The sequence below is a fragment of the Botrytis fragariae genome, assembly GCF_013461495.1.
Source record: "Botrytis fragariae strain BVB16 chromosome Unknown tig00000223, whole genome shotgun sequence".
Lineage (NCBI taxonomy): Eukaryota > Fungi > Ascomycota > Leotiomycetes > Helotiales > Sclerotiniaceae > Botrytis > Botrytis fragariae.
This window is the reverse complement of record NW_023501001.1, coordinates 598403-623720: the sequence shown is the minus strand read 5'-3', so window position 1 is coordinate 623720 and position 25318 is coordinate 598403. Positions and strand designations below refer to the sequence as shown.

The 25318-nt window shown below is 42.9% G+C and overlaps 11 protein-coding genes across 11 annotated transcripts; 5 read left to right on the top strand and 6 right to left on the bottom strand.

Annotated features, from left to right (window-relative positions):
• Positions 1–211: 211 nt before the first annotated feature.
• On the bottom strand, positions 212–2902 carry Bfra_010942 (putative hydroxymethylglutaryl- lyase protein; the record flags this gene model as incomplete). The annotated part of the gene is made up of 5 exons (XM_037341271.1): positions 212–1054; positions 1110–1356; positions 1926–2187; positions 2247–2717; positions 2770–2902. 5 exons carry the CDS (start codon positions 2900–2902, stop codon positions 212–214), a joined length of 1956 nt encoding a protein of 651 aa, XP_037188690.1.
• A 2197-nt stretch (positions 2903–5099) lies between these two features.
• Bfra_010941 (putative methyltransferase type 12 protein) lies at positions 5100–6590 on the bottom strand (the record flags this gene model as incomplete). The annotated part of the gene is made up of 9 exons (XM_037341270.1): positions 5100–5142; positions 5189–5740; positions 5789–5849; positions 5899–5936; positions 6073–6160; positions 6223–6241; positions 6298–6320; positions 6384–6465; positions 6528–6590. 9 exons carry the CDS (start codon positions 6588–6590, stop codon positions 5100–5102), a joined length of 969 nt encoding a protein of 322 aa, XP_037188689.1.
• A 206-nt stretch (positions 6591–6796) lies between these two features.
• Positions 6797–7298, bottom strand: Bfra_010940 (uncharacterized protein; the record flags this gene model as incomplete). Its single annotated transcript, XM_037341269.1, has 3 exons — positions 6797–6907; positions 6990–7139; positions 7167–7298. Coding segments are annotated over 3 exons (393 nt in total), but the record flags the coding sequence as incomplete, so codon positions are not given.
• A 1183-nt stretch (positions 7299–8481) lies between these two features.
• On the top strand, positions 8482–10008 carry Bfra_010939 (putative het domain-containing protein; the record flags this gene model as incomplete). Its single annotated transcript, XM_037341268.1, has 1 exon — positions 8482–10008. One exon carries the CDS (start codon positions 8482–8484, stop codon positions 10006–10008), a length of 1527 nt encoding a protein of 508 aa, XP_037188687.1.
• A 2199-nt stretch (positions 10009–12207) lies between these two features.
• Positions 12208–13789, bottom strand: Bfra_010938 (putative acetylornithine aminotransferase protein; the record flags this gene model as incomplete). Its single annotated transcript, XM_037341267.1, has 3 exons — positions 12208–13290; positions 13350–13589; positions 13622–13789. The coding sequence occupies 3 exons, from the start codon at positions 13787–13789 to the stop codon at positions 12208–12210; spliced, it is 1491 nt and encodes a 496-aa protein (XP_037188686.1).
• Positions 13790–14343: 554 nt separating this feature from the next.
• On the bottom strand, positions 14344–15079 carry Bfra_010937ia (uncharacterized protein; the record flags this gene model as incomplete). Its single annotated transcript, XM_037341266.1, has 2 exons — positions 14344–14853; positions 14975–15079. 2 exons carry the CDS (start codon positions 15077–15079, stop codon positions 14344–14346), a joined length of 615 nt encoding a protein of 204 aa, XP_037188685.1.
• A 953-nt stretch (positions 15080–16032) lies between these two features.
• On the top strand, positions 16033–17900 carry Bfra_010936 (putative mfs transporter protein; the record flags this gene model as incomplete). The annotated part of the gene is made up of 4 exons (XM_037341265.1): positions 16033–16328; positions 16484–17147; positions 17255–17455; positions 17565–17900. 4 exons carry the CDS (start codon positions 16033–16035, stop codon positions 17898–17900), a joined length of 1497 nt encoding a protein of 498 aa, XP_037188684.1.
• A 1151-nt stretch (positions 17901–19051) lies between these two features.
• Bfra_010935 (uncharacterized protein) lies at positions 19052–19400 on the top strand (the record flags this gene model as incomplete). Its single annotated transcript, XM_037341264.1, has 2 exons — positions 19052–19062; positions 19172–19400. The coding sequence occupies 2 exons, from the start codon at positions 19052–19054 to the stop codon at positions 19398–19400; spliced, it is 240 nt and encodes a 79-aa protein (XP_037188683.1).
• A 242-nt stretch (positions 19401–19642) lies between these two features.
• On the top strand, positions 19643–21432 carry Bfra_010934 (uncharacterized protein; the record flags this gene model as incomplete). Its single annotated transcript, XM_037341263.1, has 2 exons — positions 19643–21217; positions 21283–21432. 2 exons carry the CDS (start codon positions 19643–19645, stop codon positions 21430–21432), a joined length of 1725 nt encoding a protein of 574 aa, XP_037188682.1.
• A 1300-nt stretch (positions 21433–22732) lies between these two features.
• On the top strand, positions 22733–23212 carry Bfra_010933 (uncharacterized protein; the record flags this gene model as incomplete). The annotated part of the gene is made up of 2 exons (XM_037341262.1): positions 22733–22918; positions 22973–23212. 2 exons carry the CDS (start codon positions 22733–22735, stop codon positions 23210–23212), a joined length of 426 nt encoding a protein of 141 aa, XP_037188681.1.
• An 888-nt stretch (positions 23213–24100) lies between these two features.
• Bfra_010932 (uncharacterized protein) lies at positions 24101–24361 on the bottom strand (the record flags this gene model as incomplete). Its single annotated transcript, XM_037341261.1, has 1 exon — positions 24101–24361. The coding sequence occupies one exon, from the start codon at positions 24359–24361 to the stop codon at positions 24101–24103; it is 261 nt and encodes an 86-aa protein (XP_037188680.1).
• Between the last annotated feature and the right edge of the window lie 957 nt (positions 24362–25318).

The following is a 25318-nucleotide window of genomic DNA, read 5'->3' as shown; positions in this document are numbered from 1 at the left end:
ACTTTAAAGTAGGCAGTAAATGCTATTTATATTTATTTGAGGCCGTTATATCACTCAGCAAGTCGTATGGCAGTAAGCAATGCTATGCATGAACTATTTCACAATCGTGCTCCGTTTTCCCCAATTCCCACCGAACGCCAGTCATCCATCTCAATTTGTCATGGAACAGTTTTGAACCTTCTGAAGGTACCCATCGCGTTAGTTATGTATATCATTTACGACTTCTTGCACCAATCACTGCCTTTCCAACGCTGCTTGCATTCGGCTTCCCGATCTCCCCAGTAATCCATTGTCCAATATCAGCCAATGCATCTAAATCAACACCAGTCTGCATCCCCATGCTCTCTAATAGGTAGACCATATCTTCCGTGGCTACATTTCCAGTAGCCCCAGGACTATACGGACACCCACCTAGCCCCCCAACACTACTATCGAAAGTTCTAATGCCGTGTTCCAAGCTTACAACAGTGTTGATCAACGCCTGTCCATATGTATCATGAAAGTGCATCGCGATATCCTCATTCAGTATTCCAGCTGATTGCATGGTACGTAAAAGTTTTTGAGTCTTAGGTCCTGTACCCATTCCAGTTGTATCTCCAAGATCAATCTCATCTGCTCCCATTTCCAATAATTCCGTCGCTATTTCCGCCACTCGGTGGGGATCTACATTATCGCCTTCGAATGGACAACCCAGCACGACTGATATGTAGGCACGAACTCGCATTCCGGCTGCCTTTGCACCTTGTATGACTTCTTCAAATCGTTTTAATGATGTAGCGATGTCACAATTAAGGTTCTTTTGTGAAAATGACTCGGTTGCTGCTGCAAAAACGGCCATCTCAATGTATGGCCTGTTGGGAGACGACTTGAGATTCTCCGGGCCATCATCAAGAGGTACGTCGGCAGTATTGTATGCATTTCGATTTTGAGACAGGATATCCAGGGCTTTGACAAGACCCTTCCTATTAGGTGCCAGGAAGGAGTATCTGAGTGGACTGGTCGATTCATTATGTTTTTGCAGAACATGTTCGAGAATCTCACTCGCATCTGCCATCTGCCAAAATTCTATAGTCAGTTACCGTTGATCTAACTTTCAGGACTCAGCTTACTTGTGGCACCCATTTCGGCGCAACGAAAGAACCAGCTTCAATATCTTGTAGGCCCGTCTTTGCAAGCCTTTCAATCAACCTGATTTTCGTTGCCAAAGGTATAACTGTTTTCTCATTCTGTAAACCATCTCGGGGTCCAACTTCCACTAATTTCACCCGATTGTCACCATGTTGTTGATTCCCATTTGTTTCACCTACCAGAGGATCGACTGCTGTTGCGAGGCGTCGCAATTGATGAAGCTGTACGCTAGCATTTCGGCATCGAAATATGCGCCGTGATAACATCATGAATAAATTTGCATTGTTCAATTTACTTATTACTGGTGGTTTTGTTTTGGAAGGAGAGCTTGATGGTTCGTCTGGGGAATTGTGCGGGGAGAGCTTGATATATGGGCCGATGTTTAGCCGACAGATTTCTGGTACGGACCAGCCAATAGAGAAGAGAGGACTAGCATTTTATCTCCCATAATATTCCGCGAATAACCGCCCAGTTCTTCGAGTAGACTCTGGCACTACTTGTGTCTCCTTGCAAGATTGTAATAGCCTCTATATTGATGAATAATGTACATAATCGTGAATTGCCCTCGAATTTTGTATATTCGATCCCCCTTCACTGGATCTACTATTAGAGACGAGTCAATAAGTACTCGATATCTATCGTTAGAAGTCACACATATCACATACAAAAGCAAGTAACATCAAGATTAAAAAGGTATAAAAGTTCTATTTTCCATTTTCCATATCCATTAACTATAGTTAAACGCTTCAAAGTATCTCAAGAAACTCCCCCCAAAAGTTCAGCCAATCACCCATTACATCATTGCCGCACCATCGATACCAATAACCTTTCCGTTAACCCATTCACCATCTTGACTCGCCAAGAAGCAGACAACTCTGGCAATATCGATGGGAAGACCGACTCTGTGGAGCGGCGACCAGGTAGCGGCATACTCATCGACTTCCTCATCGCTGAGGTTGGCACCGTTGGGAATGTATTCGCGGCAGACTTTGTGGTACATGTCGGTACGGATTCCACCGGGAGCAATGCAGTTGACGGTAATTTTCTTGTCACCAAAGTCTGAAGGATTGTTAGTACGGTACTTGGTGTATGGGAGAAGAGACAGAAGATAAACATACCAATGGCCATGCAGCGGACAAAAGTCTCAATAGCACCCTTGGAACCAGAGTACACAGTGTGTTGAGGAACACCCTTAGCTTGACCAGTGATGGAACCCATCATGATCAAACGACCTCCAACTTCCAAATTCTTGTAAGCCTCTCTGGCAACGAAGAATTGACCTCTAGTGTTGATGTTCATAACACGGTCGTATTCCTCCTCAGTGACATCCTTGATATGTCCAAAGGTAACGACACCAGAGTTGGAGCAAACAATGTCGAGTTTACCCCATTGCTTCTTGGCTTGAGCAAAAAGGTTGATGATATCAGAGACGACGGAAACATTTCCTTGGAGGGCAACTGCCTCGGAACCGGCCTTCTTGATAGTGTTGACGACTTCTTGGGCAGCGACATCAGAGTTGGCGTAGTTTACAATGACCTTTGCGCCGCGACGACCGAGCTCACAGGCCATTTCGGCACCGATACCACGACCTGGTTCGCAATGTTAGAATAGAATTTGAGGAGGAAAGGTAAGATTGCATACCTGATCCAGTAACCAAAGCAACTTTGCCCTTCAAGCTGGCGCTCTCGAGACCGAGAGGACCTGGGACCTTTGTGTAATCAACCTTCTCCTTAGTGCCATTGGCGGCTCCGTTTGATCCGTTTGTAGCAGACATTTTGATTGATGTTTTGGAAGATTTGCTTTGTGAAAAGAGTACGTGAAAAGAATGGGTATCAAGAGTATTGCAAGATTAAAGCAGAAGACAATGAAGTAAAGATAATGATAATAAAGATTCTACTTCCTGAGAACTTACGGTCTCTATATATCATTTTTATGCAGCTAAAAATATCAACAACACAAGTCAAGTGAAGTCAAAGCAGACCTAAGGTAAGCCGTCACCTCAATGCGTAAACACAAGGATTGACACTTTCCATATCTGATCTCGCTCTATTCAAAGTCCGTGAGAAGCGAGCTTGCGAATAAGACTATAATTTCCTGCATATTAGAAAGTGTCCGTCGAACAGCGATGATCGTGCTGGACGTGCTGATACATATGCGATGCGAAGAATAGTATGGCTTGTGGTGTCAAAGTTTGGATGGTTTTGCGGCTGATGTGGCGGATCCGAGATGTGATGTTGTGCCGCCATGCCGAAATAGTAAAGTAGTTTACGGACTTCCAGCTTCAAATTGATGAATTGATAGATAAATGGTGAGGTAAGATTCCAATCATTAAGCCATGGCATATTATTGCTGGGGAAGTGATAATACAAGATGTAATCAGCTCGGCTTTTCCATATTGCAGAGTAACCGAGGTCACTCTGCAAAAGCCCCTTCATCGACGTGAACGAGAGAATTTGATCATTGGATATCCATATACTGACTATCTGTAGACTAGAAAAGAGTATACAACTGTCAATGTCGTGTACTGAATAAAAACAAAATAAAACTCCATTTTTCCTGTAGGGTCAAAGATAGAAGTTAGCGGGGGTCGATCATAGTCCGTGCATGGGTCCATTCCCACATGTATTATCCAATAAATAAGCTAATCAATGTTTCATGTATCAAGACCTTCTCTTTGGCTCTTCAAATGACTTGGTTTGGGTCAAACGCCCGCACCATCCTGTGGGGTTGTCCGATCAATTGAAGTTATGACAAGCACCACGCACTACACACTACTCGGATACACACTACTCGGATTGTTCGTCAAACGCGAAGACCGAAACCGAAAGAGAAAGAGAGGAAATGGAAGAGGTATGTTTCATGAGATGGCATTTTTGATGACGTTTGTTGTGATTTGGGTGTATTCTTCTTGCGATGCTATATTTCGTCATGTTTAGTTGCAAGGTGAAGTTAGAAAATTGTCGAGCTCCTCCATTCGAGACATTCATCCATAGCTGCAATTCCTCAAAAGTCATGTCTGTCATCTTCGATCCTTTGGCACCAGAGGCTGTGGTTCAATACAAAACATGAACGCCCCGGTTGTCTAACTTAGTGTATTAATATGATATAAGTAGATGCAAGCCAAAGAGCTCGAGTCGCGATACTTCGGGCTTCGTGTGTTCGTGTCATCAGCGCCTAAATACTCCGTAGTCTTGAATGATCCGAGCCCACGTCCACGTCCATTAGCACGGCCCTACGCTTCGGGTGCTAAGTACTATGCACACGACGAGATTCGAGCTTTCTTCTTCTAGAAGTCTCTTATAGAAGCTCTAGGTAATCAGACGACTTCTTTCATTCGTTTGACTTTGCCCTCTCCCGTATTTGAACTTGGCAACGCTGGGCGATGCTGGGCGGTGGAAATTGCCACGTGACGTGTGTCTTGGAGGACATCTAACTGGATTCCTAGGGAATTGGAGCTGTTTATGATGTGTAGACGACGTGTAAACCGGTTCATTTCAAAACTTTGAAGTAGTGTGTTGTTCAAACTTCACACAACTGTTGGCTCTGGATATATTGTGAAATATGGCTGACGCGTCTCATGAAAGCGTGATTTAACCCGACCATCTGGGAAAATCTCAACTGGTGCCCGTCGTCCCTCTTCAATGATTTCGATTTCGATTACACAAGGTTATCTTGGAGGTATAGATCGCCCACAACGTCATCGGTTGGTATGACTGTAGACGCGTTGGCGACACAACCGTCGTACGATGATACACATCGCGGCAATTCTGTCAAACAAGACACAAAAGATCAATCTGACGTAGAGAAATGGAGGCTAATAAACAAATAGTGTATTTTTGGTATCGTAATGTAGAACCAATCAGATATCCTAGTGCTGGTATATAGAAGTATGAAGAATAAATCCGTCTTCATGTGCTTTTGAAAATCCCCACCCATGGTCCAGTTCCCCCTGAAAAAAATCCTGCGATTGTTCATGTTTCGTTCGGGAAGGGCTTTCTACCCCATACAACATAACTACAAGGATTAGCATGGCATGATTTATGTGAAGATTAGAACTCACACAGGAATATATGCGTGGATATTCCTATTCCTCCCAGATTCCTTTGCGCTGAGAAGTAATTCCTTGACCTCTGCCTCATCCATATTTGTTCCCTCTACTACAGTCCGCGCGGTTGAATACAGCCATCGCTTTATGTCCTTTTGCATAAATGCACCAATTCTCTTCTCTTTTGCTCCTATCGGCCAATCATTTATCGGATTGTGGTAGATTGTCTCTGTTACCTCTTCGAACCCAATATCTTCCAACCACTCCATGTATTTGGGAATATTAGTCCAAGGTCTTTTGCCGACCTCGGCAGCTTCAACGCATGTCTGGAACCATTTGGCAATTCCACTACTTTCCATTGAGTCGTCAATGGCATCTAGCGGCAGTTTCGCATCAAGAATCTGGAAATAACCGCCAGGCGCAAGAGCATTATAAGCCGATCTGAAGACCTCTTTCTGGTCAGTGAAACACATCATCAGATCACGCATGTGGATGAAATCAAATTCTTGTTCAAAGTCCCAAGTTTCTTCGGCATCAGCAACAACGAATTTGCAATTTTCGGGTGTACTGTTATATATTTAGCCAAAACTCGTTAGTGTTGAAGAATTAACTTACCTTTCACGTGTCGAAGGGCTAAGGTCGGTTCCAATGACTTGCGTATTTGGGTACTCAGTAGCTGTCCTGGTTAGATTTGAATTCCGACAATTAAGCTTGCTATTACCTACCAAATTCAACTGCCCATATCCCATGTCCAGTCCCAACACTAAGCAGTAGTTAGTAACTGTAATTTATAGTTTCAAGATGGAGAATTCTATGATGATGTATCCGAGTGTAGCAAGACACAATCGGCGACTGAGTGATGGGGAACACGGGATCAAAAAATGATGGGCTTTACTGACTCTAGGACATGCTTCACCTTTTCTGGATTTATGGGTGCTAAGAATATGTTTTCATCCAGCATAGCTTTCAGCATCTGGTGCTGAAGATCTAGTCAAAGTGAGCTTCTGTACACCAAAACAAACACTCATATATGGTCAGAATGTACTCACCTAATCTATCTTGTTCGAACTAGCAAAGTACATCTTTCAGCCAGGGCATTCTTCGAGTTGGGGCACAACTCTTACCTTATCGATAGGTAATTTATATTCTACGAGGGTTACGTTAATATCCTGCATGGTGCTATGTACGGAGGATAAGACGTAAGACTTACTTGTATCTTTATCTTCATGAAACGTCCTCGTTGTATCCGCGCCATATTCTTCTTCACTATCGGAGTAATATGTATCGGCAACCTTGAAAGCATTAGCACGTCCTGCATATATTATGTAGCTGAACAAATCCGGAGGCTACGAACCGCGGGATCAACTTCTAGCTCAACGGCCGTCGTTTCTGTAACCACAATATCAAACCCGAACATGACGGCGAATTTTGTGTGTACTTCGTATTAATGACTAAAACAGCGTGCAGAAGTAACTTTTTGGAGGGAACACTTGATATGTATGAATGATATTGTGGATGCAAGAGTTTAAGAAGTTGACGATGTTTATCAAAGGTGGGATTTCAAGCCAATTTTCCAACGATTAGAGCAAGCGATGAAGATCCCCAAAATGAAAATATCGAATTCTAATTTCTCTTACTCCCACTTTGCACACGCAGCAAAAATAGAGTTTGAAGCTTTTGTGGTTCTCGAACGCTACCGATAAAAATATGTAAGACTGGCAACAGTACTGACCACTGTTCGCAATGCAATTAAGATCGAACATCGGTACTGTACTTACTGTATTTCAATCAATATTTGTGCCGTCTATGAAGAGACGTAACTTCCCGTAACCCTGGTTCCGGGGATGTATTTCCTTGCACCCCATGGTTCAAATTCGGTACTTGGCGTGGGCACAACGGACGCTCGAATCAAAATGGGCCAAAAAAATCTTGATAGATTCGTTATTTGAATTTTTGGGGATATAGACTAGTCATGTATAGACAATCTAGATACATTACTGGCCCAAGTAGTTTGCTCGTAACCGATCAAATTGTAGCCTTGAAAATTGTTTGGCGATGAGTTACGATACCACCAGCCCACCAGGTGCCATAGCACACTCACACTACAAGTTGTGGGGGCTCGAAGTTCTAATACTCAAAGTTAGGCACTAAAAGTGGAATCTATTATATATCATCTAAAAAAGACATGTAGCTAATGCTATGGCTAATGCTATGGCTAATGCTATGGATGGCTAATGCAATGTAGCAAAACGTGATCAGCCATGCTCGAGTTGTATGTATGTATTACATGTATGCATGCGAAGCAGAACGATGGAGGCTCTAATCAATCTTGCATGTCGTCGAATATATGCAGCCTCCAACTATCTAACTCTACTCGAGTAGGAGCACCTAGTCAGATAAGGCTTGTTAGGGGCTTGAATCGCTAGACCTTCCTTCTCACTAGATGCATTTGAATCACCAGAGCCACCCAAATATTTGATTGCTGTCAATTCCATTTCATTTATCTAATCGCATTAATCGCATTAAAATCGTCTAATCCACTATGGTTAACTCAATGAAGGTAAAACTAATCTATCGGATTACTGTACGATGAAATTCTTCCGGAAGGTACGGACGGAGTATACCCATCATTAGAACTGTTAATAAAGAATAAAAGCCTGAATAATCTCTTCTTTTTTTCTTCATCTCCTAACACGGGGTGATATTCTACCAAAAATGCATCATCTTATGTTCCAGTCGGAACCCTTCAGGATTCAAGCCCCGATTGTGGGCAGGACCGGTCAGCTTCGATCAATCAATTTACGGTAAAGCGCCACCATGCTGATTGCTTCCCGTCTTGTATTCTTTGAATTCGCCTCATTCTCAATCGACATGAACAACTTCACTCACAATCACGTATGTGGACAACACCATCGACTGTTTAATTGAATCTTGGCAACAAGGGAAATTTCGGGATGGATGCTTCCATGTATAGGTCTTTGACGATTGATCAATATCAAATACGAGTCGTACATCTCCTTCCAAAATTTTGCACTGAATCAGATCGTACCTTGAACGTGCATATTGAATGCGAATTGAGATGTGTAAGTTTTACCGACAGGCCTCCGTATGAAGCTTTGTCGTATCAATGGGCTTCACCACGAGATCGCCGGATGATCTTTATTAATGGGCAGAAATGTCTAGTTCGAGCCAATCTTTGGTCCGCGCTCAATCAATTAAGGAACGAACATACAGAACGGATCCTTTGGGTAGACGCACTCTGTATCAATCAATATGATACATTTGAGCGAAACCATCAAGTGGGGCAGATGAGCAAGATTTATGAACAAGCGACAAGAGTGATTTGCTGGATAGGCGTTGATGAAGGGGTAGAATTTCCTTCCGCTCACAATATCGATACGACGGAATTCGTTCCATCCATTGCGATCAGGACTCTTCAAGCTCTCAGTCGGTCAGGTAGACGATCAGACCAAAAATTACCTACCACAGGACTACCCTATTCGCTTTTGCCTTCAAGCCCAAGTCGCTCTCTGGAATCATTATGTCGATTGTTCTATCGCCCATACTGGAAACGACTTTGGATCATCCAAGAGTTGACTCTGGCCAAAGAGATATTGGTTCAGTGCGGCGAATATAATTTCGAATGGAAAGATCTCACGCGATGTTGTGATAACCTAGAACAAATCTCTGAACATTGGTTGACTATTCGAGACAAAAAAGTATACAGATTAGTCTGTAAAATCAAGGATAGTATCCCATGCCGGTTACACCGGCAAAGGAAGGAGAGACAAACGCACGGGGAGCAAGCACATCCACTTCTTGAGCTCCTCTTTACATACAGCGAAGCACAATGCGAAGATATTCGTGATAAAGTTTTCGGACTGCATAGTCTTGCCCATGACTGCTGTAAACGAGAAATACCTGTCGACTATGGAATCTCGATCCTGGAGATATGCTCAAGGGTTCTAAACCATCATTTTTCCGAGCACCAGTCACCGCTATTTTACACAGCTAGGCATACGACCGCGGCGCTACATAGGCTTCTAAAAGCGCCCAGACCAGATGAATATTTGCAGCGGAAAATGCTAAATTATACAGCCAAAGCTACACTGAAATTCAATGGTACTCTAGAGGGCACCATCTCATGGCTAAGTCCCGCATCTGATGATCTACCACTTACAGAATGGGTTCTACCCCATCAAGGCCATGAAACGATTATCACAGAAGTCGCTCAGATCCATGAAAAAATGAACGAATTCGGATTCACAAAAAATCTAGACACATACCGGCTCTCCCACATCGGCCTTGCCAAATATAGCCGCGCAATTCCACAAGGTAATTCGTATATCGAACTAGACTCGCCCATCACAAACAACATTTCCAGCCCAAGCGAAAAGCCACCTTCAAGTTCTTCCAACCTCGGGAACAAACTCTTGGGCTTCGCAAGTAGCAAGATACAACAAGCTATCAAATGGCGAGATCTCGATATTATGTTTCGTAAAAGCCTTGATTGGACTCCAATTATTGGAGGAACGGGCAGTAAAAATCGTGTGCGCATATCTATTTCTAGTGAAAATTTGCTGCATTATGTACCAGATAATGCAGGCACGGGTGATCTGATGTGTCAAATTGATGATAGTGATACGATACTAATATTGAGATGGGATGCTAATGGAAAGGAGGGGAATGGTAGGTATGTGGTTGTGGGAAGAGCAAGCGAGGTACCGCATGCGGGGAGGAGGGAACAGGAAATCTCGAGGTACGGAGCGAGGGAAAGGGTGAGAGTTTGGTTGGATGCTCCGACGTTGCAACTGTTGAGTTGGGAGGAGGGCTAGTTTATGAGAGATTTGCTTTGGGTATTTGGCTTGAGATATCTGATTCCTGGCTTTCAGCGGGATATGACTATTATATGTACTCTAATGATTGATGAAATAAGGCTTGGGGGAAAGTGTCAGTCAATCAGTGAATATTGGAAGCGGTGTTTACGTCAGGGTGAAAGTTCACAATTTTTCACTCAACAAATTATGCCTCACATTTCTCGTAACAAAGTCAAGAAATGAGAATATGCTGCAAAACCCCCCACCCTTCGTGGAGCATTCCTTCTGGCATTTTACCAATAACATCTCCCCACTACAACACCATACAACATATATCCAAATCCCACCCATCCCCCAACCCAACACTCTTAAACAGACCTACCAACAGCAATACCAAGCTACAAAGATAAAAATAAAAACGTCCACAATCTCACATATAAACATTCCAACAGTTACCAGTTATCCACTAACCATATTTAGTCGCTCGAAAATAAATAAGATGACCTAAATATAAACCTAGTATTAGAGTGTTAGGATATCGGAGTATCGCATTAGTACCCCATAGTCAGACGAGATATCGTTGGCTAGGTACCTAACGTAGGTAACATAACATACAGTTTATTGACTTGCTGACACTGCGCATGTGGAAAGAGAGGGAATATGCTGTATTTGTAGGAGGGTAGTAGTAATAGAGTGAAATATATATCCCACCAATCTCTCCAGGGTGGAGTAAAATACATGTTCCCTACCGTTCCGTGTCATCCACAACCAAGCAACCCCCCTCCAAAAAATGACCACCACCCCCTCCACACTCTCAAAACCGTCCACCCCTCCCCCTCATAGTCCTACAAACCGCCTCCTTCACCGTCCCCCCCAGCCCCGCCTCGCAACTCTTCTACGCCCCTCTCACCCCCACCCCCCCTCGCCCGCCGCGACGCCATCCGCGTGCTCACATCTCGATCATGGATGCGTCACTCGCTCGATAAATACAGTCGCTAGCTCTACGTAACGGACCCCAACGATTAAGACAAAATCGTGGGTGGAGGGTGTTGGCGGATTGTTGTTGAAGATGAGAATGCTAATGGGGATAGAGGTGAAGAAGCAGTTGATCCGTGGTAAATCCCGGAGGGAGAGAAGAGAGAATATGCAAAGGGGACTTTTGAGATTTGGGCGAAGATTAAGAGGAGAGGGAGAGGTGCGCATTGTGCTATGTTGGTTCTTATGTTTTGGGTGTTCCATCTTGCTATATGATGAGATGAGAGTGAAAAAATGGAAAAGCAACTAGTACAAACCCAGCCGTCGAAGTTATCTTCACCTCTCCTTCTCATCGCCATCTCGGAATCGGTAATTTGATTCTATCGCGGGGTACTTAGAAAGCGGATCAATTCGGTTTAGATTGTTGTGTGGAGGGATATGTTTCTTTATATACCACGCGAGGGTTTGAGAGGATTCGGGATGTGGAAGTTGAGCCGTACAAAGAAGAACATTTGAAGAGCGAGGAGTGGGAAAAATTTGATGAGGAGCTGGTGGAGGTTTTGACGGTTATGCGGAAGCCTTGTAGGAAGGTTTGATGATAGATTAGGAGAGACTGGTTATGGTTGGTTGTGGTGAGTTGCAGATTGAAGGTTGCGAGAGAGAAATTCTGACTGATCTGGCGAGAGTGAATATTGAATCTTTGTTAGCCGATGCACTTTACACTTGCGATAACGAGAACTCTAGGTGCCGTGAAATCAATAACAGAGATTGTTAGTAACAAGTGTTGTGTTCTCGTCGGACGATGAGGGTTAACTATAACAGCATTACTTTGTCAACCCCTTGATTTATTCATAGCAAAGTACTAGACACAAGAATCCGTGAATTTTCTCATACGAATACCTAGGTAGCCTTCACCATGGTACAAAACAAGAGATGAGCTGTCTATTTGGAAATATATGCTGGTCGCAATTTATGAAAACTAAGTAATATGATGGGCTTCACAATGAGATCACAGCAGAGATTATTTACCACGGCTGGGGAAAGTGTCAAAGTCAGAAAAATCCATCAAATGAGACCAATACATACTCGCATTTAATTAACATAATTATATTGCGATAAAATGCTATCGGTAGGTATATATCAAACATTCCAACCCATTTTGTATACGCTCAACGCCACTAAACGCCGTTCTATGCTGTATGCAAGCAATCCACTTGGGTACCATAAACTTTCAACACATCATTAATTTGGCGAATCTACTTCACCGTGAACCTGGGCTCCTTGTGGCTCCTCTACTGGAGAGGTAACGATCCTCATTGCTTCGGCCAGAATGCTGAAACCCTCTTCGATTTCTTGCTCGGTGATATTCAAGCTTGGTACAAATCTCAAAGTGTTGGTTCCAGCAGTGATAATCAATAAACCTCTCTCTCTAGCAGCTGTGACGATAGGTGTAGGGTCTTGGCTAAGTTGTAATCCCAAGTGTAATCCTTTGCCCCTAATTTCTTTGACCAGTTCTGGGTACTTGGATTGTAAGGCTTGGAAATGCTTCTTAAATATTTCTGACTTCTTGAGGACATCTTTTTGTAAAGATGCATCGGATAGTCGAGAGACAATGTAATGAGCTATCCTGGATCCTAGTGGATTTCCACCAAATGTAGTTCCGTGATCACCAACCTTGATCTTTTCGGTTACATTCTTATTGACAATTGTTGCTCCAATGGGGAAACCATTTCCGAGTGCCTTGGCGGTAGTAATGATATCTGGATGAGCTGATTTTGGCAATGAAGCATGGGCCCAGAAGGTTCCAGTTCGCGAAAGTCCACATTGAATTTCATCATAAATGAGGACTGCACCAACCTCACGACAACGAGCTGCGAGTGCGGTAAGGAATTCTTCGGTGGCCACGATGACACCACCCTCTCCCTGAATTGGCTCTACTATAACACCACAGGTCTTCTCCGTAACCAAATCCTTAATAGCATCGACATCATTGTATGTTCCATATTTAAATCCAGGTAACATTGGAGAAAATGGTTTTTGATATTTAGGGTTTGGGGTGGCAGATAATGACCCCATGGTTCGACCATGGAAAGAGTTCTGAAATGAAACGACTTCATGTTTGTCTCCTGATGGATCGACGACCTTTCCGGTCTTTCTAGCAAACTTAATGGCAGCTTCATTAGCTTCACTGCCCGAGTTGCAGATGAAGACAGCTTGGGCATCGTGCATTGAATTCGATTCGAGAGTTTTTTCAATGAGAAGTTTGGAGAGGGCCCCGGTCCATGGATTATGATATAAGTTGGAAGTGTGCATAAGAGTTGTTCCCTGATGTAGTGAATGGGGTCAGATGAGTCACTTGAGGGAGAGTGAGGGGCAGAATTTACCTGTTCTAACATTATCTTTGCAATTTCTGGATCACAATGTCCTAGAGCATTGACTGCTATACCCGCTGTGAAATCCAAATATTTCCTGTTTTCCACATCCCAAAGATGGCATCCGGCTCCCTTCACAAACATTGGTGGTGGTCGGACGTAGGTGGCAACCATATATGGAGCTTGTTCTCCGATGAGATGTGCTGTTTGCGAATTTGGTGAAGGATCTGGATGCGATATATTGGCCTCACTCTAGATTTCGTGTTAGTAAAGTATGAAATTACTGGCACATCATGGAATGCCTCAATAATGTGCTTAGATTCAGCCCTTACATTTGTAGCATAGGCCATTGCTTGTGAGGCATTTCTTTGTATATAGCCATTGATCACCGGCGATACATTTCCAGCTTTCAAAGCAGCTGTCACTCTTTTTGCAGATAATCGAAGAGCCATTGTGAGTTATATGAAGAGGGAGAAAAGAAAGAATGTTGCGTTGAAAATTATATGTGACTCCCAGTAACAATGAGTCGTACTGAAAATATATATATATATATATATCAAAGGATGAAAAATGATACCGGGGAGTCAACAATCTAAGCGTTATCGGAGCTAATCATGCAATGCAAGGATAAAAAGTTTACTACGGAGTAAGTCCCCATGGAAATAGAATTTTTACCTAAATTTATTGTCAATTAATATAGAACTCTGCAACTCCCTCATTTTAAGGGCGTGAATTCTGTCATTATATACATTTTATATGTCATTGCTCTCTTCTGTTTTACAAATTTCTACCGACACCTTTCTTGACCCTGAGATATTTTCTGCCACCGCCTTATCGTTGCTCTATCTACAATGGGACTAGTGTATCCAGCCCCACCATCCAACATTAGGTGAGGGCCTCGAGGGCGTGAAGCTAGAAGATTCAGGTGGCTCAAGCAGTAAAACCACATTCATCCCTCTCCCCTCTAAATTTAAATACCCCATCAATAATATACATTGATCAAGTATCATTCCACCATACGGAGAAGAAGTAAGAGATTTGCATGACTAATATCATCTTGAGAGGGTCGGTCATGTCTTTGTGAAGAGCAACTTGAGGAAGAGGAGGTTCGAGACAAGTAGGGGCTTGCTCGTTGTGCTTCTGGGAAAGAACGTCGATCTATGATTTCCTTATACGTCTTGGCCAAGTCCTCCATCTTGTCCTTATAGAAGTCGAGATTATGGGCTCTCGATTGTGGTTGCAAAGTAACTTCCACTAGTTCTTCATCGCTGTCCTCGAAATCCGAATCATTGGCGGAGAGGTTTTCGTCTGATGAAGCTGGTGAGAACAAGCCGGTATTTGAGGTCAATTTGTTTGCTGCTCCGAGATTTTCGAGCGGTTTAGGTTTTGATTTTGAGCTACCTCTCTTTGATGATGTTGAGAATGACGCAGAAGGCGGTTCTTCTCCATAATTTGATAGGTAATGTTGGAGTTGCGGGTTTTGAGCACTCGTGGAGAATCCATTGTAGTACAATGACTCTCAAGTGACGAGTCTAGAATGAAAGTATTGGTAAATGTGAACGGAGTGAGAATTTCGTGATACCGTCTTATTATTTCTTTATACACATTTTTACCGCCGCATGACAAACAGCGTTTACCAACATATGGACTGGACCCGTCGCGACCATAGCGCTGAACAAAGACTTCAGGCTTGTACCTTCTACAGCCACAGCGTCACCTCGTATGGTTTGAGCCTTTTTCATTACTGGCTAGTGATCGAATGGAATTTAGAAGCCTTCTATAAGGGCCAGGCTTCCTGCATGCCAGAGAAGAATGTCTAGTGTTAACCGCTTTTTTTTATATGTTTCATCGATCCCGCGCGTCAATGGCGGCCTCATTGGCTTCTCTTCTTGTCAGTAGCCGCGAGTACCCATTTTTTAGTGCGGCTTTGTAGAGCTTTTCGATATTTGACCCCGGATTGCCAGACCAGCCAACCTTAAATGCTATGAGACATCTTGATATCTCATCTGGCCTGTCAAAAATTATAATTAATCGCTCGCATTGCTGGAACAAACTCATTCAGACGCTTCCTTCAGCTTCATCATCGCACATGCCAATGTAAGGATACGCCAATCACTCGACGTTTAAAGCTCGCAGAGTTGGAAGCGAATTGTAGAATGATTGGCAATTCTTATGCCTGATCTATAGACGGTCTCAGGAGCTCGAGGCGGCAATCTATCTGACAACTGAGATCTTGACCAAATGTAACTTTGGGCTAAATAAAAGAGCGGCCTGCAGGTTATGTCAGATTGATCAACAAAAAAGTATTATTAACCAGCGGAAAACTATTTATTCGCACGATCTGTTATCAACCGCATCGAAAGGTATGCTTTATCGAAAGGTATGCTGTTTGGTAACACGAGGAAAACCCGTCTTACTCCATACATGCTCTGACACAAGGCTTACCCCGCATTCACAACTTCACCTCCAATAATGCACGCTTAGCCAATTGAAAGTTGTTTCTGAATCTTCGTGCCGAGCCAAATGCCGCACAAGGTCCATTGTGGCAGCACTTGAAGTCACACTCTGTTTTACCCGGTGTAGTCACCACTTGCACATCAAGTGCTAATTCCACGCCTAATAGAAGAACAGATACCACAATCTATCATTCATATAACTATTATGTTTAGCACTTTTTTCCGATCATTCAACAACAATGCCTGCCTCGTCCAACTTTCCAATATCCTCTTCACATGAAAAACAGTCTTCGATAACGGCCAAGAAAGTAAGCACGGCCGCAATTGAAGTCTCTACTTGCCAAGTAGATCCGTCAATTGAGAAATCTCTGCTTAGGAAGCTTGATCTCCATGTTGTTCTTCCACTCATGATCTTGTTTGTTCTCGCTTTTCTCGACAGGGTCAATATTGGTAATGCAAAGATACAAGGGATGACCCAGGAGTTAAAGATGGTGGGGAATGATTTTAACGTTGCTCTCATGATTTTCTTCCCGTCGTAAGTTCCTATCTTGGCTCTTACGGACCTAGCCCTGAAACTGCAAGTCAAATTGAACTTAATACGCCCAAAGATAGATATTCCAAGTTGATTCAACAATCAAGAATATCATATTATCGAACTACGTGAATGACTACTGCTAACCAAATTTAAAGCTACATCTTCTTTGAATTTCCCTCCAATCTCATCCTTCGTCGTCTCCCACCATCACTTTGGTTGACTATTATAATGACCCTTTGGGGAATTATAACAGTTTGCCAAGGTCTAGTGCGTAGTCAGAGTGCATTGGTTGGTCTGCGGTTTCTTCTCGGACTTTTTGAGGCTGGCTTCTCTCCTGGCGCTGTCTACCTGATTTCCATGTACTACAAACGTTATGAATTACAGTGGCGCCTCAGTCTTTTCTTTGCGGCCTCGATTCTTTCTGGGGCCTTTGGAGGTCTCTTTGCTTATGCTCTAGCTCATATGGACGGCATTGGGGGCTATAGTGGCTGGCGCTGGATCTTCATAATCGAAGGGCTTCTCACCATTGTTGTTGCTCTCTCCTTCAAATTTCTGGGCATCCTAGTCGATTGGCCTGAAACTGCATCTTTCCTCACATCATCCGAACGAGAAACCTTAATCCGACGATTAAAAGATGACATGGGAGAAGATACTCAGCTTAACACGCTGAATAAAAAATCGTTGAAGAGGATCTTGGGTGATTGGAAAATTTATGTAGGAATATTCATGTACATGGGAGTTGTAAATACTGGTTATGCTACTAGTTTTTTCATTCCGACAATCATTCAGGAAATGGGATATACAGCGATTGGTAGTCAGGTAAGAACTATCCCTATATATTGTGTGGCTGCAACTACGGTATATTACCCTCAACCCTCTTGACCTTGGTATCTTTTGCATGTAAATTTTACTAAACCTGCGTATAGTGTCTTGTGATAGCGTATTTGACCGATCGTCTTCAGCATCGCTTCGGCTTCACGATGGCTGGAGTCGCGGTTGGTATCATTGGCTATGCGATCCTTCTTTGCCAGTCGCATGTCTCGACCGGTGTTAAATATATGGCTTGTTTCTTCATAACTACAGGCGGGTATATGACGCAACCAGTCACTTGGGCGTGGGTTGCTAACGTATGCCGTTTTAACTTTTTAAAATCCCCTCTCTATTGACGTTCCTACTCAATCATTCCATTCTTATCACCTCGCAAACTAAACCAATGCTTACTAATCCTCAAAACAGAATATGGCAGGCCACTATAAACGTTCCATTTCCACCGCCCTTCAAATAGGCGTGGGAAACATCGGCGGTATTGTCGCATCAAATATCTTTATAACAAATCAAGCGCCAAAATACCCTGTGGGATATGGGGTTTCTCTGGGAATGTTGGTTATGTGTGGAATTATGTGTACGGTTTTCTTCTTCGGATTGAAGAGAGAAAATGGAATTAGAGATCGAGGAGGGAGAGATTATAGGTATAGGGAAGATGGGGAGAGGAGGAGGAAAAATATAGAAGAGGGAAAGGAAGAAGAGGGGAATTGGGGGGATGATTGGCCTGGGTTTAGGTTTGTTCTGTAGGTGGGTTGAAAGGGTGTTTAGCATGGGATGAGCTGTTTTTTTGGTTGACAATTTGGTAGAAAAATGTTGGACTTATGTACACCAGTATTCAACTGACAATTGTGCTGAAATACGCTCTCAGATGTTCAATAGATCATGTTGAAAGTATTTACTCTAGGTACCTATTCTTCGTAATTAAACATCTCACTATCTCCTTGTATGTTGCATCTCTTTCATCTTCTTCTCCCATCTACTTGCCTTTTGTGCCGAGACTCATCGCCGTGCCAAACTCACCGAAGGTCTTACAAAATATTTATTATATATGCATGCTTCCACTTTAAAGCAAGATGCCTATCTCAAATACCAACTCCGCCCCTGAAATTCAAGTCCGTGGATCACAGCCCCGTTTGAATTTGCGCCCGTTATCGCATTCCAAGGAACGTCTTTTTGGGATGCAAATTCTGTTTCGGGCGGAGAAAAGGAAAGAGGATGGAATAAGGCGTCTAGTAGTAAGATAGAGGTGGAGGTAGGGTGTTACTACTTGGAGTCATTGGGTTGGTGCTGTATGAAGAAGACGAGATTGTTGGGGAGTGAATTTTTGAATGGTGGGGGTGAGAAAGAGTAGGTGCCGGGAAGGATTGATACTTGGTGGATAGAGAGGGGATTGTGAGGAAAGAGGGGCGAGAGGGGTGAGTGTCGATTTGTTGTTGGATTTGCTTTTCTAATTTGTACTTTTTGCAGCCAAAAGGCTTTTTGGGTAGCTCAATATCGAATGAATTGGGGCCCGTAATGTTTGGGCAAAGAAGTAAGAGGAGGTTGCTTTTATATAAGAAGCATAGATACGAGGTATCAAGGAATTGGAGGTTGGATTCAAGAGAACAGCAAAGATAGTCGAAAACATTGAAAGAGAGAATAAGTGAAAGAATCAGGAATATATCTCAAAGGTTCGAGACAGGGAGATTTTGTTGATGAGTGATTTAATAGGTTTTGGGAGTGTGAGGTTCCGTCTGTGTGGAATTTATTCACTCTTTCATCTTGGTAAAGTGTTCCGTCCACGCTCATTTCAGGCTTGTAAATAGACATATCAACATCCTTTCACCTTTCATGATGCAATAATGACTTGACAAAAGTTTCCATTGGAAACTCTAAGATTCCATAGTGAATACAACATAATGAAACTACTGTACAATATTGTCTTTCGAATTCTTCAGCTAATCCTTTCTTGACAAAACCGTCACAAGCAGTATCATTCACTCATTGTTCGGCCCTAATACCTCCGAAATTACATGAAGTCACAAGATAGAATTCGAATTCGGCCGTGCTGGGAACCGAATTCGCACAACTGCAGTAAGTTCAAGTCTATTTAAAATTCGAGAAGAGACTTTGCCTTTTGGATTCGGAGTTCTCCAACAATACATCCTCTTTAGGGTTGAAATCGGAAAGTCTTTCAGCACAACTTACTCGATATCAGCATTCCTCGTGGCCATTATTCGAAGAGAGAAAGACTGTGGTCTTTATTGATAAATTTCAGCAAAGGGAAGATTTTCAGTAAGTTTTTTCCTTTCGCTCATGTGAAATTCTGCAGAACTATAAATTCCAGATCTGCTCGCATCAATCCAGCGCTGAAAGGTACCTTAATTACGGACCAATAAAGCTAACAAAGAATATAGTCGCTCATTCTTTTCACCACTCGAGCCTCACTCGTCAATCATTCATTGAGTTGAACTCCACACAACAGAACCTGATCCAATTTGCCGGATATCATGGCGGAAAACTTCAAAGGACAGGGCAAGAAGCCATGGATTCCGCCTAATCTTGCGGCAGTACCATATGGACCAGTACCAAAAACGCAATCGACACCAATTGATCAAATGCCTCCGCGGGACCTTTCAAATCAGCAACTCCAGCCTCGATTTGGCATGAAACCAAGACCCATAGAAGAGATGCAACCTCGATCCAGCATTCCAAGTCAACAAATTCAGCCTCCATATATCATGAAACCAAGACCCATGGAAGAAATGCAGCCTCAATCTAGCCGTCCAAATAGCCCATTTCGACGTCGAACTATTATGGAGCCAAAGTCTATGGAAGATATGCGACCTCAATCCAGGCGTTCAAGGAGCCCAAGACCACCTCGACGAACTGACAAAAACCCGAGGCCTATTGAAGAGATGCAACCTCAAACCAAGCGCTCAATTAGCTCACTTTTAGGTCGAAATTTAATGGAGCCAAGATCTATTGAAGAGATGCAACCTCAAACCAAGCGCTCAATTAGCTCACTTTTAGGTCAAAATTCAATGGAGCCAAGGTCTATCGACAAAGTGCAGTTCACGCCCAGATCTATTAAAGAGATGCAACCTCAAACCAGGCGCACAATTAGCTCACTTCGGCCTCTGATTGTAATGAAATCAAAGTCTATTGATAACACTCCAACCCCGGGCGAGATACCAAATGTTCCAAAGGTTTCACTCATGTCGTTAAAGGCCTGTCCAGCAACCTCTACTGGAAATGATTCCACAAAGCAAAAATCTGGAAGACAAACATTTTATATGTTTTCTGATCTTCCGTTGGAGCTTCAAATCATGATTTGGCAATGGTATGGAAGAGTCCACGCAGACAGTAATCCGAACGTCATCAAGATCTTACGCTGTTTCAGACCTGTGCTACAAAATTTCACGGTGAGAGAGAATCCATCAGAGCGGGACTCATACTTTGCTATAAGTTACAAGCTTCCTCCCATCTTTTATGTCTGCAAACTTACTTTCAAAATTGCGAAAGACTTATATGAGAAAGAATTCCAAGTAATTCCAATGATTAAGGATGATAAACAGTTGACATACTTCAATGAAGACAGGGATATCATCGTTTTGGAAGATGCTCATGTATTGAGGGATTGGAGATACAACCGCCAGACTGAAGCTGAATTCGCCGGATGGACGCAAACAAGCTTATCTCGGCCCGCAGCCGAGAGAATCACAAGAAGAATCAACATGAAACATCTCGTTATTGGTGGAACAAGCCTATCGCATATCGAGGCGAGGCAGCTGGCAAGATTTTATGATTGCGAGTCCATAATGTTGGGGGTGCCCTATTTGATTCGCAGCAGATTCTTCTCCACGGAGGATAGAAGCCAACCCGACCGTGAAGCTATCTCATTTCTTCGTGATCGACTCTTACGCTTCTGGAAGGAGGAAAGACGAGGTCCTTTTGTTAGGGAAGACTATCGCAGAAAGCCCACCCGTCCAGTGGTAGTTGAGCCAAGTTGGGATACGACTGAACGAACAATATCCAACCCAATGTTCTTTATCTGTACCGGTGACGAGATATCATATCAACTGGTATGTAATATACTTCAGAATATCCTCAGTTTCTTATCAGCTCTGAATTACTGACACATGTGTAGCACCGTTTACATCCTGCAATCACGAATTTCATGAGACCAGTCCCAGAAGCTAAGAGCTCTATCACTTTCATGAACGGTATGAAGTTCTCACATAAGCATTCTAGGCTATTCGAGTACCCATGGGAGTGCGTTCCAAAAAAAAATAGCTAGGGATTTCTTGAAGGTTCATTAGCCTAGGGGATAGTGTGGAATAGCAAGCGTGCTTGCAGACTTACCATCAGTCGGCTTCATTTACTTCCAATTCAAGTCCAACATTGCGGCAAACTTGAAATAACCCCGAGGAGAACAAAATGCTTTGGAGTTGAATGGATGTGGTTGAGTTTCCTTAGGATATCTCCCGAATTGGAGAGACTAATGGCCTTTCACTAAGTTTCATTCATTGACGGGAATAGCGGAAGAATTCTTTTACTGGGTAGATCGAAAGACCACAGCACGTCCTATTTTAAATTTGACACCCAGCAATCTGTGTGTTTGTTACCTGCGGCGCAGAAGACCTTTGTAAATAGCAGAATTACCTTAAAATAACTTTTTGAAATTGCGCTCGTGAGAATGCGATTATGACTTGAGCTTACCACACCTTCCAATCATTACTTATGCTCCAGTTATGAATCACCTTTCCTAGTAGTCCGAACTAAAAAAGGCTCAATAGATTCCATAGAGTGAAATAGATATTCCATGCATACACTCGAGTATTCAGACACGACTTTGCACGAAGCCTTGGTAGTTCTACGGCGCCCACTAAGGTGTGAAAGACATTTACACAAAGTGAGCCGTTCTTTTTCATTGAGCATGTTCACTGAAAAAATGTCTTTTGGTGACTCTTGTAGATGCATAGCTCTACGTTGGTAGCTATTGTGGTACTGCGTGAAATCGTTATAATGCGATGGGTGAAACATTATTCATATCTTTAACCAGAATATTCACTTCTTCGTTACAGCCCCGAGAGATGGTACAGCTGGTCATGGACTCATGGTAGGTATGGTTAGGAATATCCATTCTTATCATAAGATAAGCCATTGTTAAATCTGGGGGATTCAACTATTGCCCTTCAACAGTCTCGGCTAACAAACTTTGTTCTCATGTCAACAGTTTGTAACAATTTCAATCTTCTTGTTTCTCAACTCAGATTCTCCACACTTTTTTGACAATCTCAACCATCGCGCATTTATACATTGACTTCTCATACAGTGTCCACGACTTTACCTTTTCGACCCGACAAAGCCATTCGTCATAGCTAGTCACTATCATTTGCATTACGAACTTCGAACTTCATCAAGTTTTACACTATTACTTCCAACATGGCCATTCTCACCCCATTTACGGTATTCCCCAAGCTATCTGATGATTTGGAGAATAGTTTTCCTTGCGTCTCTTCCAACATATATGTACAGTCTTGCCATGGAGACTACAAAGAATTTCCCTCACTTGAAGTCACTCGTTATGAGAACCGATGGCATTCGCTCCGAAGCCGTTTTGTGCTACAGTGATGATTTTGTTACCTGGTGCAAGGTTTCGTTGGCCTTCTCTTGTAGTCCGAATGAATCAACCATGGCATTTTGATGAGTGGAAAGCAAACAGAGCTTACAGTCAAATGCCAGAATTGAGAATTTTGGCGGCAGATGGAATGTGGAATTCTGTAAGTTTGACGGAACATCTTCCTATATGGATGACAACCACTAACGTTTTCCAGGGCTTAGCACAGCCATTTGGTCCTTCCGATAAACCGCCCAAGCGTCGACGAAGAAATCTCAAGGCAGAGACAATTCAAACGCCACCAGTTCGTCGATCAGATCGAATCAAGTCCATGGAGACAAAACAATATCTCGACGACTGGATAAATGCAAAGAAAATGCTCTCATTCAAGACCTTACTTTACAAAGGAGCCGTGGACTTTGGATTCCGCGTTGCGTCGTACAATGTACCACTCTAGTGACCACTTGAAGCGTCTCAGAGCGACCTGTTATTTTGAAGGTATCCAGCCAATTTATTCAATAATCAAGCATTATTTCCTTGCTCCGCCTTCCTCATACAGCTATACCCACAGCACCTCGAAATATCTCATTGATTTTACTACTCGCAAATACAAAGAACCCAGCATTTGCGTGGTCTCGAGCCCTTCCAGACTTCCTTTCTTCGAAATTGTTCTCGTACCACTTGTAGCTGCCCAAAGGCTTATCTTGCTGTAGTTGTGTCTTCCATATCGCAACTCTCTTATTTGTGGTCGATATCTTTTTAAAGCTAGATCCGCTGGAACCCTGAGCTGAGGAATCTCTTTTCAATACGATATAATCCACGTCTCCTGGCGTAGAACAAAAAAAGTTTAACGGGTTGTTAGATTCAAAATTTCCTTGATAATCAAAATTGCATTCTACACATTGACTAAGTCTGTTGATGCGGCATATTTGATTGACATGAGATCATCCGGGCAATACACCAGCAGTACCATTGCAGATTCTCAACTCCTATTCTTGTATGTAAACTGAGAGATTTGCTCCAGAACTAGTCAATGAAACCAGGATCCATACTTTCGCGTATTATAAGAATGAAAACTGTATTTCCCGTCTATGTTGCGTTCCATCAAAACACCAAAAATCCCAGACCCCTCACATACACCCATTATTGTTTTCCATTCTTCGAGGCTCATCATATACACGCTCATACCCGAACCCATGAAATATGACGCCTTTTTCACTGCCACGACTTCTTTGTAACCACACATTGTTAACAGGTAATCCTGGAGCCATTCTCTGCAATCTTTATTCGTCCACTTTGTTTCTGGGGCTTCCTGAAATTTTCACCTGGGAGCTAGTATATCATATTAGTAAACTGGGGAGTTTTGGAAATCTTGGGCTAAAAGCGAAGATGTACTTTTTGATGGGTATTTACCACTTGGGGTAGATAACTTAGATGAGCCGGTATCCATGCTGATATTCATGTTTGAGAAATCGAAGATGGGCTTTGCACCGCCTGTTTGCGAGCTCGTGGGTGCAGTGGAGTGATAAGGGGGAGGATACGTAGGGTCTTCATTTGAGTCTTTGCGAGATGAGAATAGCTTGAATGGGCGGCGATTACCAGACATCGTGAAGAAATGTTTGTATGTTTTAGTAGGTGGCAATTGAATATTTGCTTAGATTTTACATAAAATTAGTAGACAGGAGCCAGTGTAAGAGCAGAGAAACGATATGGCACGTAAGGGGAAAGCAGACTTTTGAATGAAGTGATGTAGATTCTAGTTCTAAACTAACCCGAATCCAAGGTCATAAATTCATAGTGTCTTCCGAAATAGTGATAGTACATCACAAGATTGGCATACATAGTAGAAATTTACCAGATCCTAACACTTTCCAGTTCTACTCCAACACTACGCATGACGACGTAGGTGCTATGTGGTCATCTTCCCCAGAATTTGATGAGTTAGGCATGTATACTAGAAGAAAAACAGGCCGAAACCTTAAACTAGCATCGCTCGGCAAGTCTTTGGTTCAAAATTCATGATGCACTGCCATACCAGGGTCACTGAAAGACTCAGACGGGTTTCTTTCTTCGAAAATAACGGCCGAGGAGACGTCTCTATTGTGATGCGTTGTATTTTCGCGCGGCATAGGTATTTTGATTTCTTACTCAATACACCTGATGGAGCCGGGATCTTCACGTGATAGCATATCCCAAGATCGTCCGACCAACGTGTTCGTTAGCCTCTTGTACCAACATAGATATCCCACGAACGAAGACTTGGCAGTTCATAGTAAATAAGCTAGAATCTTTCCTTGGATCCTTGATGTCCTAGAGTCGTATGCTAGATTGGTGCATGAGAATTACCTCTCGAGTTTCTAAAGAAGACCATCTGGAATCTTTATATATAGCCAATTTCATGATCATCGGAATACATCATTGTTAAAACCCCTTTTAAATGAAAGCTGATTCTATACTACATAATTCCTGAACCAAAAGAATGCCAAAATGGCCCACACATGAGAAACATAGCCTCGACTTTCTATTCATAAACACGACCATCTATTTCTAAGGCTGTCTATGG